The sequence below is a fragment of the Trichechus manatus genome, unplaced genomic scaffold, assembly GCF_000243295.1.
Source record: "Trichechus manatus latirostris isolate Lorelei unplaced genomic scaffold, TriManLat1.0 scaffold00206, whole genome shotgun sequence".
NCBI lineage: Eukaryota > Metazoa > Chordata > Mammalia > Sirenia > Trichechidae > Trichechus > Trichechus manatus.
The window spans coordinates 3,038,582-3,051,446 of NW_004444142.1; the positions used below are offsets into that span (position 1 = coordinate 3,038,582).

General features: G+C 40.5%; 1 protein-coding gene across 2 annotated transcripts in view; it reads right to left on the reverse strand.

Annotated features, from left to right (window-relative positions):
- TSHR (thyroid stimulating hormone receptor) overlaps positions 1-12,865 on the reverse strand; it is a 173,284-nt gene that overhangs the window by 33,183 nt on the left and 127,236 nt on the right. For both annotated transcript variants that reach the window (XM_004388084.1, XM_004388085.1), the window contains exon 7: positions 12,045-12,113. In XM_004388084.1, the coding sequence (XP_004388141.1) occupies positions 12,045-12,113 (69 nt within the window). The remainder of the gene's footprint in view (positions 1-12,044; positions 12,114-12,865) is intronic.

The following is a 12,865-nucleotide window of genomic DNA, read 5'->3' on the forward strand; positions in this document are numbered from 1 at the left end:
TGGGTTTTTTTTTAAATAACTATTTTTTGAATGAGTGAATAAATGAATCAACACCTTCCCTCCAAGATAGTGAGGGGCGATGTCAAGCTCGGTGTTGACACACGTGATTGCTTTAAAAAAAAAATAATGAAGAAAGGATAGAAGACTTAGCATATGATGTAGTGGCATTTGGTCAGTTGGCCTTCTTCTTGGCAGTGATGAGGCAGCTGGCTTACAAACACTGCAAGGGTATGGCCCAGACATGATCTGTTTAGGTAGTGGCTGGATGTCCAGCTTTCAGGGCATTGGTAAGTCTGACATGGAGAAGGTCAAGTGAGCTCAGATATGGACAAAGACCCAAGTCACTGGGTAGTGCAAGTGGTTAATGTGCTTGGATGCTAACAGAAAGGTTGAAGCTTGGAGTTCACCCAGAGGTACCTCAGAAGAAAGGTCTGGTGATCTATTTCCAAAAAAATTAGCCATTGAAAACCCTATGAGCTAGCAAGGAAATCCCAGACGTTGAAAGTGGTGGCCTCTGGGCCATCAGAAACCAGACTGTGGGGAGGGTAGAGGCCTGCTGTTTGTGTTATAAAGCTTCCAGTATATTTTGCATGCATGGAGTCACCATGAGTTGGAATTGACTGGACAGCAAATGTTTTTTTAAGGTGCTAATGTAGCCATTCCATGCCTTCCCAACAGGTCACTGTTGTGTAAGGTTCTCCATCACAGGCCTGACTCGATCACTGTTTGACTCTCGTTCAACCCACTGTGTCCACGGAGTCCCTTATTCAGTGACAGCTGGAACGGGTAAAAATCACCTTGGAGAAAACAACAACTGGAGAGAAGATCTTAAACAGAATGATTTTGTAAAAAGATAGCTAAACTAAGCTCCAGCATAACTGCTGCCCTGGCTTGCATCTCTTTTTGTATTCTTTGGATTGTGCAGCTTGCAGATCACATCCTGTTTCCAGACTGTTGAAAATCAAGTAAGAACTGGTGAGCTCACCTCAGTTTTTCCTCTTTATCTCTGACTGCTGCAAGTAAAAAATTGGCTAGCTCCAATCATTAGAAATTATTGTAAAACTAAATAATTGCTTGTCCAATTCTTCAGTGTTTTCATCTGATATTTAATATGCCCCCGAGGATAATGAGGCTCGTTGATAAGCGTCGTGGTTTACCAGAAACGCTGCAGGAGACTTCAAGCTGGGGAGCCAGCCAGAGTCCAGGAGGAGAGGAGGAGGATGGAGCCAGCTTGAACAGAGATGAACTGGGTCCTTGGGGAGGTGCAGTCTCTAAAACCAATATGGATGTTCAGAACTTTACCTCTTAGAGATAGTTCTAAAAAACCAAACCCACTGCCATCAAGTTGATTCCGACTCATAGCAACCCTATAGGGTTTCCAAGGCTGTAAATCTTTACAGAAGCAGACTGCCACATCTTTCTCCCGCAGAGCAGCTGTTGGCTTCCAACTGCCAACCTTTCCATCAGCTGACTGCTTTAACCACTGTGCCACCAGGGCTCCTTAGAGATAATCAGGTGCTTAAAATTAAACTATCACTCTGCCTTTAGCAGTTTTGAAGGCTGCCTCGTTTAGCTCTTTATCCTTGGGTTTAGATTGCTACTCTTATGTTCTGTACGAATCTAAACAGGTGGGATGAGTGCAGTGCAATGAATTATTTAATATGGCTCTTCTAGCCATAGCCTTCGTGACTCACACACAATGATTGAGTGGGTCTATGCAAATAAGGTGTACGGAAACTATGATGGTTGGGGTTATGCGTCAGTTTGGCTAGGCTACGATTCCCAGTATTGTATGGTTCCTCCATTTTGTGATCTGATGTAATTATCCTCCATTTTGTGATGTGCTGTGAATCCCAGCTTCTATGCCTGTGATTGTGTTAATGAGGGTGAATTAGGGTGTATCTTGAGTCACCACCTTACTAGAGGGTGTGACTCAACTCACCACCCTTACCCCAGTCATTACCCTTACTAAAGGGTGTGACTCAAGTCACCGCCTTCTCAAGTAGGAAGATTTTCCCTGAGGGTGTGGTCTGCATCAAATGTATATGAATGCTCTGGGGAAGTTCTCTCTGTCTCTCACACTGAATCCAGCATCCAGTTTGTGATCGTCTGACTGGGTGGGTTTGAACTAGCACCCTTTTGGTTAGTAGTCAAGTGAACTGTTTGCACCACCCAGAGCCCCAGAAGCCTTACTATCCAGGAAGAAAGTGCTTCCAACCAGCCCCATTTATCACAACAATTCTGGGAATTTCGGTCTAGCTAAATTTATTCCTTGACCATGACTTTATTCTAAATCCTCTGAAATCCCCATCCTGTAAATCAGTTTGGCCAAATCACAAGTTATGATAAGCCATATGGGTAACCTACTCCAGATAATGATTATTTTATAAAAACCAGTTGTGGTCAAGTCAATTCCAACTCATAATGACCCCATTTGTGTCAGAGGAAAATTGTACTCCACAGGGTTTTCAAATGGCTAGTTTTTAGGAAGTAGATTGCCAGGCTTTTCTTCCAAGGTGCTTCTGGGTGGACTTGAACCACCAACCTTTCAGTTAGCAGCTGAGTGTGTTAACCATTTGCACCACCCAGGGAGTAGATTATTTTATAGAGGGTGATAATTTAATTTATCTCTTGCAAGGACAAGTTAAACATAACTGAACTTAGAGTAGAAAGGCTTGGAATCAGAAATAAAGAAAGGACTTCTTGAAGACTGGGACTCCTAAATACAAATACTGGGGAGAGCTATGAGACAAGAACTGGCATCTCCTTGAAAAACAGGATGGATACTGCTGCATCTGTGTGCGTTCAAAGCTCTGCACTGACTGGGGCTTATACCTCTTTGAGAACCGGTTGGAAGCAATGAAATCTTTCTAGAAAAAATATGTCAGACTTTTCATGGGGGGTGGGGGGTTAAGAAGCTCTGCCTTGATTTAAGTGCTGTGTATCTCACAGTGAACCCTGGTGGTGCAGTAGTTAAGAGCTCGGCTGCTAACTGAAAGGTCAGCAGTTTGAACCCACGAGACGCTCTGTAGGAGAAAGACGTAGCAGTCTGCTTCCATAAAGATTTACAGCCTTGGAAACTCTGTGGGGCAGTTCTACTCTGTCCTATAGTGTCATTATGAGTCGAAATCAACTCGGTGGCAACAGGTTTGGCTTGGTGTTTTGGTATATCTCATAGTTAAGGGAGAACAAGGCAGTCAAAATGTAAAGGTGGTCATGAATGAGCTGTGAAAGAATATCCAATCAGCAAACTCCGTAGTATATATGTGCAATATTACAGCTCACATCCTTTCCAACCGGACTCCCTCTTGGAACATAGCAGCCATTCCATAAAGACTTGCTGGATGAATAGATGAAAGCATAGTTACTGGTAATGTCTAGAGAGAGGCCCCCTCTACATTATATTTAGATAAGGAAGTGAACTAGGTCAGAGGGGAGGGGTATGACACTGTGGCGAGGAAATCTGCGGCTGCTGCTCTGCTTTGCTCTCTGGGGAATTTTAGGATATATTTCAGTTCCGAGACTGAATTTCAGCATAAAAAAAAAACCGTTGCCACTGAGTCAATTCTGACTCATAGCAGCCCTGTAGGACAGAGTAGAACTACCGTATAGAATTTCCAAGGAGCAGCTAGTGGATTTGAACTGCCAACCTTTTAGTTAGCAGCCGAGCTTTTAACCACTGTGCCACCAGCACTCCAATTTCAGTATTGCTGTTGTTGTTGTTAGGTGCATACCCCAAAACCTGCTGCCTTCGAGTCGATTCCATCCTAGGAGCGCCTGGTGTATTCGAACCGCCTATCTTTGGTTAGCAGCCAAACTCTTAACCCCTACGCCACCAGCGTTTCCTGTTAGATGCATAATGACTCTACAGTTCCTTTAGGGGAAACTGAGGTTGGCACCTGTTTATGTTGTAAGACTCATGTGGGAACACGTCCCTGGGAAGCTGTATTTCCTTCTCACAGCTTTGGTTATTCACAGAATTAAAGGGGAGCCTTGCCTCGCTCTCACATTAGCCTAAGGGAAGCTAGCTTGCTGTAGGGAAATCCTTTTGGTATTAGAAATCAGGATGCCTGTTTGTACACAGTCACAGGCGAGAAGATGCTCAAGATTTCAATAGGCAGAGGTAAAAACCAAACTTGGAGCATATCCTACAAACTGTTCAAACATTTATCCCATGAGAAATAATAGCCGGCTTAATCCTATAATCTTCTCTATTGTCATTCTTTCCTGGTGCTCCAAACTGTGTTGTTTTACTTCTGATTAGCTAATGTGTGATGATAATTAGCACATTAATTGTACTGACTTCTCTATTCATAATGATTAGCGTCTTGGTAGGTTCTTAGCATATTAAAATACTATTTTTTTCCCTGCTTAAACGTTCACTGTCAGATAGTAGCTAGTTACAAGAGTTTGACAATAGAAACCATGATACAGAGAATTAGACATCCTGTGAGAAGCAACACATCCTCATGCCAGATTGTGTGGAAAGAGGACTGAGAAGAAGTTCCAAAGAATGAATGTGTGACTTAACTTGCGCCTGAGTACTGTTCAACTTCTGTTGAGCAAGAGATGCTTGTATTATTAATTAATTTCACATCGGAGTGATGACAACGTGCTTGGTTCCATAGGAAATGACAGCTGTGCTTTTACACATCTGTCATAATTTTCATGAACATCTAATTACTCAATTGCTGCTCAGGCATCAGCACTTGTTCTCAGTGGGGAATTTGTCCAACTTGGCTGCAATCGTATTCTTCGGTTAGGCTAAAAAAATGAGTGTAAGTGAGGTCAAATCGGCTAATTTCAGCAAATTGGCGTGAGGCTGATGGTGGAAGAATAATTGTTTTTTTGGATGACACACTGATTAAACATTATATTAAATTAGAACCTAAAGATATCTGAACATACTTGTGGAGAATTCACCAAATTGTTAAAATGCCACATGCAATCCTTGAACACTATTAGGATAATCATCAAAGACTGATATATTTACTTTGGCTTCTATTTACAGAAGCGGCAGCCCTATGTTAAAAACACAAAATGAATACTGTTTCATTATCACTATCGAATCTTGACTCTGTTTTCTCCATCCAGAGCTCAATTCTTGTCCTCCTCTAGACCCATGACTCCTTACCATGATTATCATCTAAGTTTTACTTTGGACTTACATAATACCTTCTACTGAAGGCTTAAACCTAGGAAAAATTAATTTCCATCAACTAAGAACCAGAAGCTTAGGGTAGATTCATGACTAGATAGAGCATTATTTTATAACAAGAACAGAGTTTCAAATTTGGATTCAAAATATTGATTGAAAAAAAACAATATTTTCTATTGTGATTGATCTGAACTTTCTAACCTTGAAATAGTCTTCTCCAAATACTTCTTTTCTTTATCTCATGCTTGCCCTCTTACATTTACCAGGAATTGGGAGTAACAGACAATGGTCCTCCTCACTGAATAACTTCATCTAAGGCCAGAGTTCAGCAGACTATGGCTGTTGGGCCAACTCTTGCTTGCCACCTGTTTTTTTAAATAAAATTTTATTGGAACAGTCACATATTTGTTACATATTGTCTACGGCTACTTTTGCATTACAATAGCAGAGTTGAGTAGTTGTGACTGAGACTATGTGGCCTGCAAAGGCTAAAATATTTGCTATCTGTTCCTTTATAGAAAAAGTTTCTGACCTCTGATGTAGACTTTTAAAAATCAAGAAGCAAATGATTCTTAACTAAGAAATATTTCTCACATTTGTTAAACTCTTCCAAATAACTTTAATATTTAACATAAAAATGTCAAGAAAGTATGTTGAACGTGGAGCACCTATTTCTTTCCTGTGTTTCGAGAAGTAGTTATGGTGACTAGAACAGACCTTCAATCAGGACACCAGTCCACAAGACCTGGTGGTGCAGTAGTTAAAGTGCTCAGCTGCTAACTGAAAGATTGGTGGTTCAAACCTACCAGTGGCTCTGTGGGAAAAAGGTGTGGCAGACTGCTTCCATAAAGATTTCAACCTTGGAAACTATGTGGGGCAGTTCTTCTCTGTCCTATAGGGTCACTATGAGTTGGAATTGACTCGACAGCAGTGGGTGTGGTATTCTTGGTTTGGGTCTCTAACAGAATAACTCCCTGCTATCAGCCAAGCCTCTCACAGAGTCCATGATATGGTCTGAGGTAAAAGCTGGTGGGAAAGTCAGGAGAGCTTCCCCACATAATCTCTTCATAGGTTTAATTTCAGATGACCACCAGATAATCTGAATCCCTTACTAGCTCTTAGAATCTCCACAGGCCAACTCTGGAATAAAAAAAAGAAAACCAGTTGCTATCAAGTCAATTCCAACTCATGGTGACCCTATGTGTGTCAGAGTAGAATTGTGTTCCATAGAGTTTTCAGTGGTTGATTTTTTGAAAACAGATTGCCAGGCCTTTTTTGTGAGGCACATGTGGGTGGACTTAAACCTCCGACCTTTGGTTAGCAGCTGAACATGTTAACTGTTTGCACTACCCAGGGACTCTACTCTAGAAAAAACTTTGTTAAATTTATCTGCTTCCAACAAGACGGAATATCAAAAGATTCTTCTTGACTAGTATTTCTCAAAATAGGTTCTATGAAATGCCCGCCCAAAGAGATGCTCCTGGAATCAAGGGCTCCCTGAGAAGCTCTGTATCCTATATCCCCCTCTTGGATACTACTAATTCAGGTTAATCAGTGAAAAGTCCTGAGAAGTCCTACAGTAAACACATCTGGATACTTTGTTTAACTTTATAAGATGATGAATCCCTTTCTAAAAGTAACCTCCATTAACTCTTTCATTACTATTGGATTAATGGTATATCAACCACTTTTTATGCCTCTGGGCTTCAGAGGTAAGGCATTGTTCTGGTTCTAATGCATTTAGCGACAAGGAGGGTCCCCTGTGAAATGTGTGAAGCTCAGCAGACCAGAGTTGGAGCTTCACTGTTGTGTAGGTTATGCATTCTATTAGGTGATGCTTCCTGGATGTGTTAGTTTTGTAAACTTTTGCCTTTTTTTCCTTTATTTCTGTGAGATAAGGCTTGCAAACATAATTATGGCTTTTCTGTGTGATAGTTAGGCAGCCCTGATGGGTTTGTTTTGGTTTTTCTGTGTCGTATTTGAAAAACCAGAGGTTCCCCATGTAACCTAAAGGAAAGGCACCCACAGTAAATTATCTATATAGCTCCACTGGTATACTGTCATACCACAGATCAGTGGAGCCACAGTGCCACTCACTTAATTGGTGGCTTGTATTACCAGATCATATTTCTCAAAATCCATATTGAACCTATGAAATCAAACCCATTGCAGTTGAGTCAATTCTGACTCACAGCGACTCCACACTCAATTAGTAAGCATGCATTCCAATACTGAAAACACATGTCATCAAAAAAACAAGATTAAGGAGAAAAAATGTAGTAAAGAAATTAACTTATTCTGGAAAGAGAACTCAAAGGAACATAGTCTGGTAGATGCTTTCCCTTCCAATTCTTCTCTTATCACAAATGTCTGGGAAAATCTGGGACAGAGATTATGTTCACTTGTTAATTTTTCCATCTTTTCAGTAGAAAATGTCTATAAACTCCTTTGATATCCTATACCTGAGTTTATGGCCAGAGCCATACATAGGAGGCTGTGGACTTAACACTGAGACCCACTTAGCACAAAGGAGTCTCCTGATTCCAAAAAAAGTTCTTCCAGAAATCTCTTGAAATCTCTGTGGACTTCTCTAATGCTGACCAAAAGGCCAATCATGAGCAGGCGTAAGACGTTTTGAAGCAAAATGGCCAACATATGGGGCCTAACATCTACCTTAATTTTAAAAATTGAACATTTTTACCATGCCAGCCTTTTCATCCAGATGTCCCCCACTCACACCTCATTTGGAAGCTCACTGATTTGGCTTGTTCCACTGGTATACTCAGGTTCTCCCTGACTGCTGGTACAGCTGCTTAGTGTGATTTTCCTCTGAAATTTCTCCTGAATCTTCAGTTGTCTCTCTTCACTCACATGATCTCACTCTTTCCAGCTGCAAGATATCTTAGTTTCTGCATTTGTTGCTTTTGATGGACTGAGCAAAGAAGCCTAAACATTCTCCTGGGCTAAGAAACAAGCAGCACTGGCCAGAGGAGTTGGGTGTCCAAGCCTTGGAAGTGGCTGGAAGTCAGCGATGATGAACCCCAGCAGGGTGCAGGGAAAAGAGTTCTGCACAAGGGGATGCTGGTTCTGGCCTTGGCTTGGGCACTAGACCAAAACCCCAAACAATTCCAACTCATAGTGGCTCTACAGGACACAGTAGAACTGCCCCATAGGGTTTCCAAGGAGCAGCGGGTGGATTTGAACTGCCAACCTTTTGGTTAGCAGCTGAGCTCGTAACCACTATGACACTAGGGCATGAGACAGCACTATAAAATTTAAAAGTCACTTAAGAACAAAAACAAACAAGCAAAAAGCATGTAACCTCTTTGGGCTTCACTTCCCTCAGGTGTAAAATGTGGAGCTTGGACAAGAAAATTGGTAAGTACTCCACAGCTGTGGTTCTTGTATTTTGTTCTGCATTGGACTCACCTGTGAAGTTTTTAAAATTCTTGTGCCCTGGACACAGCCGGACCAATTAAATCAGAATATCTGGTGGTCATCCAGACATTTCAAAACTGCTTAGGTGATGCCAATTTGTAGCCAAAACTGAGAACTGTTGTTCTACAGACCTAAAGTCTGAACTGTAAACCCCAAATCTCTTTCCTTAAGAAATGACAACTGAGATTGTTTGAGGGCCATGCCTTCTGATGACAAAATATGGCAAGATAAAGAAGCAGAAAATTGCAAGCATAGATCCTAATCTTGCGCTTTAAAACCCTTTGCTTGTGGAAAGTTTTAGAAATGAAGTTAACCCATATCCAAGTTTTCTGGTCTTTTTTCTTATTAGCATTCTGGAAAGGCAGTTTTGGTTTAGGCAAGAGTTAGCTGGACACGCCAAGGTCATGGAGCCACAGTATCAGCTGTGGTCTCCCTGGTTTAAGGTTTCTTTTCCACTGTCATCCTTGCCCCTGCTGCTAATGTGGTTCTCTGTTACTGAATTGCTAATCCCTTGATACTCCCAGGTGACAGTCTTCTGAAATCTTTACATCCCAAGCATCTACAGACTATCTTAATAAATTTAAGAAGTCCCAATACTTCATCCACAGAAAATTTGAATTGGGAAGATCATTTCCTTAAGGGTCATTGTTTTCTAGGAATACTTAAATCAAGGAGGGAAATATTTGGTCAGATTCATGTATTGTTGCAATTGAGTGCTAATAATTTCAAAAAAAACACAGGATAAATCTAGGGAAAATCATGATTATATCATCAAGCAAAGAAGCCAATGTTATCTCCAATCTGAGACGTATATTTTGGATTGGATTGGAACTAATTGTTCTCCCTAAATGTACTGCAACCCTTGATATTGCTGACCTTGAGTTAACCCCACCAGAGGGTATACTCAGTGTGGACAGGGAACAACGTCATTCTTGCTCATCTTTGTATTGCCAGTGAATAGCGCAGTGCCTGGCATGTTGTAGGTGTTCAATAAATATGTACTGAAAAATAAATGAAGGAGTTTGTGAGGAGTATGTAAGACAAAATTAAGATGAAAGGAGGGTCTCTCCAATTTTGTAAATAAATATGATGTATAATTATTCATGTTACTCCAGTGAGTCTTTTGTTTTAGTCTTTCCCTGTAATTATTTATTTTTTTTAAAAGACTGACATCAACCCTAATGACCCCACAATGAGACAATCAAGAGAATGGTGCTGTGACTGTTCATTTGATAAAGATAACTAGGAAGCCCAAAAGCCTGGCAAAGAGTGAGAGTCTACTTCAAAAGTGAGACCCTGCTGATGAGAACTCAGAAATCTATGCCTAAGTATAATGACTTAAAAATCTACCATCATTTATCCTGTAAAAATGGAATCATACCAGAACCCACCACCTAACCCCCAAACCAGAACACCACCATAACCACTGAGTCTACATGTGTCTTCTTTTCCATCTAGGTTCACTGTATATGGCGGTTCAACTAGTGTACCTTACCCCTGCTACATAAAGAGAGGTGAATTGAGCAGGAACATCAGCATCACCTGGGAGCTTGGTAGAATTGCAGAATCCCAGGGCTCACTGCAGATCTACGGGATCAGAATCTGCATTTTAACAAGATCCCTTAGGTGGCTTGTATGCCCAACAAGTTTGAGAAATGTTGTACTACAAACAAGTTCAGAATCATAAGGCCTTCAAATTTTGCAATGACCAGTTCCAGAGTATAAAATAATTAGGTATGAAATATTTAAAGGAAAAAAAAGATGGGGTCACAAAAACAAGCAAGCAACAAAACACTGTAAAAAATAACCAGGTAAATTAAAAAACAGAATGAAAAAACCAACTAATAGAACTTCTGGAAGTAAAAAAATATAATTGTTAAAAAAAAGTTAAACCTAAATGATGGTTGTAAGACAAATCAAACACAAAAGTCTGGTGTTTGTTATTTCAGCTGACTTTTACTCATGGTGATTGTTTTTCCTTCTATGTATGATCTTTGATTGTGATTTTAATTTTTAAAAAAACTTGGGCGTTTGCATTGGGATTCTTGTTTTCTGTAGAGCATTTGTATTTATTTCTGCCAGGAGTCAGGAGGAACTATCAATGTGAGACCACTCCAGTTTTTGTCCAGCTTTCCTGGCTCACTGCAGGTGTCTCAGGTTCACACCTCCCCTGGTTGCCTTCTCACTGCACTAAGTTCCAGTTTCCTGGCACTACTGATGCTAGTACTTGCCCATAAGGGAACTCCACCCTTTGTGAGCACTAACCACTTTAGTTTAAGATCCTAGTTTGTTATTAATTTGTTTTATTTCCCTCTCTTGGAGCTATGCAATACAAGGATGTTTTATGTATGATCTAGTTGTTTTGTAGTGGGCCCTACAAATTAACTAGTCTATCATATGTGAGAAGAAGACACTACAAAATGCTATTTTTCCTTAGATACTAGATTAAAAGATAAACCAGTATGGCTTAACCAGCCTTCAACTCTCAGACACAAAGTATAACCTGGCACTGACACTTGGGACCACAAAGACCTGAAATAAAAATACAACAAGCCCAGAACCCCAGGCCAATGGCTATCTTTTTGCCAACATCCTGTTCTGGGCTTTATTTTTTGAAAGGGAAAAAGTTGGCTTTTCAGCTATTTCTGAAAATAGTCAATCAAATATCAATTGACACCTTTCTTGAAAATGTGTCAGAAAGGACTACGAGAGAAACCTGGCATTTTGAACAGCTTTGGGCTTAATTAAAAACACCCCTTTACTTTATGTACATAGTAGATGAACATTTACACACACACACACCCATGCACAATCCTGCAAGATAATTGAAGAAGAATCCATGGTTCTCCATTGGATTGAGGATAAAGCTGTGGGATTTAGAATTGGAGCCAATTTAAGTGTCTACTAAAGCTGGTCCTTGTCAAGTTCCTTAACTTCATTTCCAAGTCTTGGTCACAGTAATTCTGGCATTGAGACATGCTCTGGTAGAATCTATCCCTTAGCCTCTAGTTGTAAGAGATCTGCTTATGTTCTAAAGGCCCACTATGTAGTGTGAAGATCAGCCTGTCCTGGAGAACATCAGCTGGTTTCCCAAATTGATGTAGGTAAGCAATTATTCCATCATCTTAGGAATGGGTGGAGGTAGGGCTGAATGTGTTCTTTTTCCTTGGTAGGGACACCAAAACCAATCATAAAGAGGTCCTTCCAATTTTTGCTTTTCTACTGTGCTGTAATCCCACTTTCAGTGCCTAAAACTGAATGTTTTAGACATTCGGACATTTTTTGGGAATTTTCCACTCTTTAGCTATTTAAGTTTAGTTTTCTCATATTAATGTGTTTCAGAAAAGCCCGACCAAGCAAAGTTAAAAAAAAAAAAAAGACTCGGAATTCTGACCCTCCTTCTTGGAGGGAGGGGGGGTGGCAGTTTCCATGGCTACCCATGACTTACACAGCATCCAGCTTCGTCCCATTGAAAGCATGTCCTTGGACTGAAGTAAAGCCATTGTTGTATAGTTTCCTATAATCAACAGAGAAAGGAGAAATCAGTGACCTGTGAGAGGTGGTACTGGCCCTTTTCTGGAGGGTTGGGCTTCATTTCTTCAGTGTCAGAAATGTGCGTGAAGGTTCTCAGGTCCCACATATGAACTCTACAATAAAACTTTACACCTTGTTTGGGACATAAAATAACATTTTATGTCTATTCTTCAGAACTAGCTCCTAGTAACGTTTAGATGTTTCTCAGAACCAGATTCACTGTGAGGACAAAAATTTACTACCATTAAAAATTTTAAAAAAATTACACATATATTTGGAAAAAGAGATTTCAGACAAGAGTTAACCCAATGGCAGGGGTTGGAACTTAAGGCTTTGAACCAGTGGTTCAGGCTCCAACCCCTGCTGAGAATTTGCATTTCTAACAAGTTCGCAGGCAATGCTAATGCTGCTGGTTAGGGACCAATTCTGAGAATCACTACAGAGCAATGGTCCTCAAAATTTATTATACATAAGAATCACCTGAGGATCTTGTTAAAATGTAGATTCTGATTCAGTATACCTGAGATGAAAATGCAAATTTTCAGCAGGAGTTTGAATGAACTGGTTCGAAGCCCTGCCCAATGATAATGCTGGAAGTGTTCATAGGTGTTTCAGGATTTGATCTCAGAGAAGTCTGGCTAGATAGTTCTTGCTCAAAATTGAAGCCATGTGAGTAGGTGAGTTCACCTGCCGTGAGAAGGGAAGATGACAAAAGACAGAGCTCACATCTTTAAA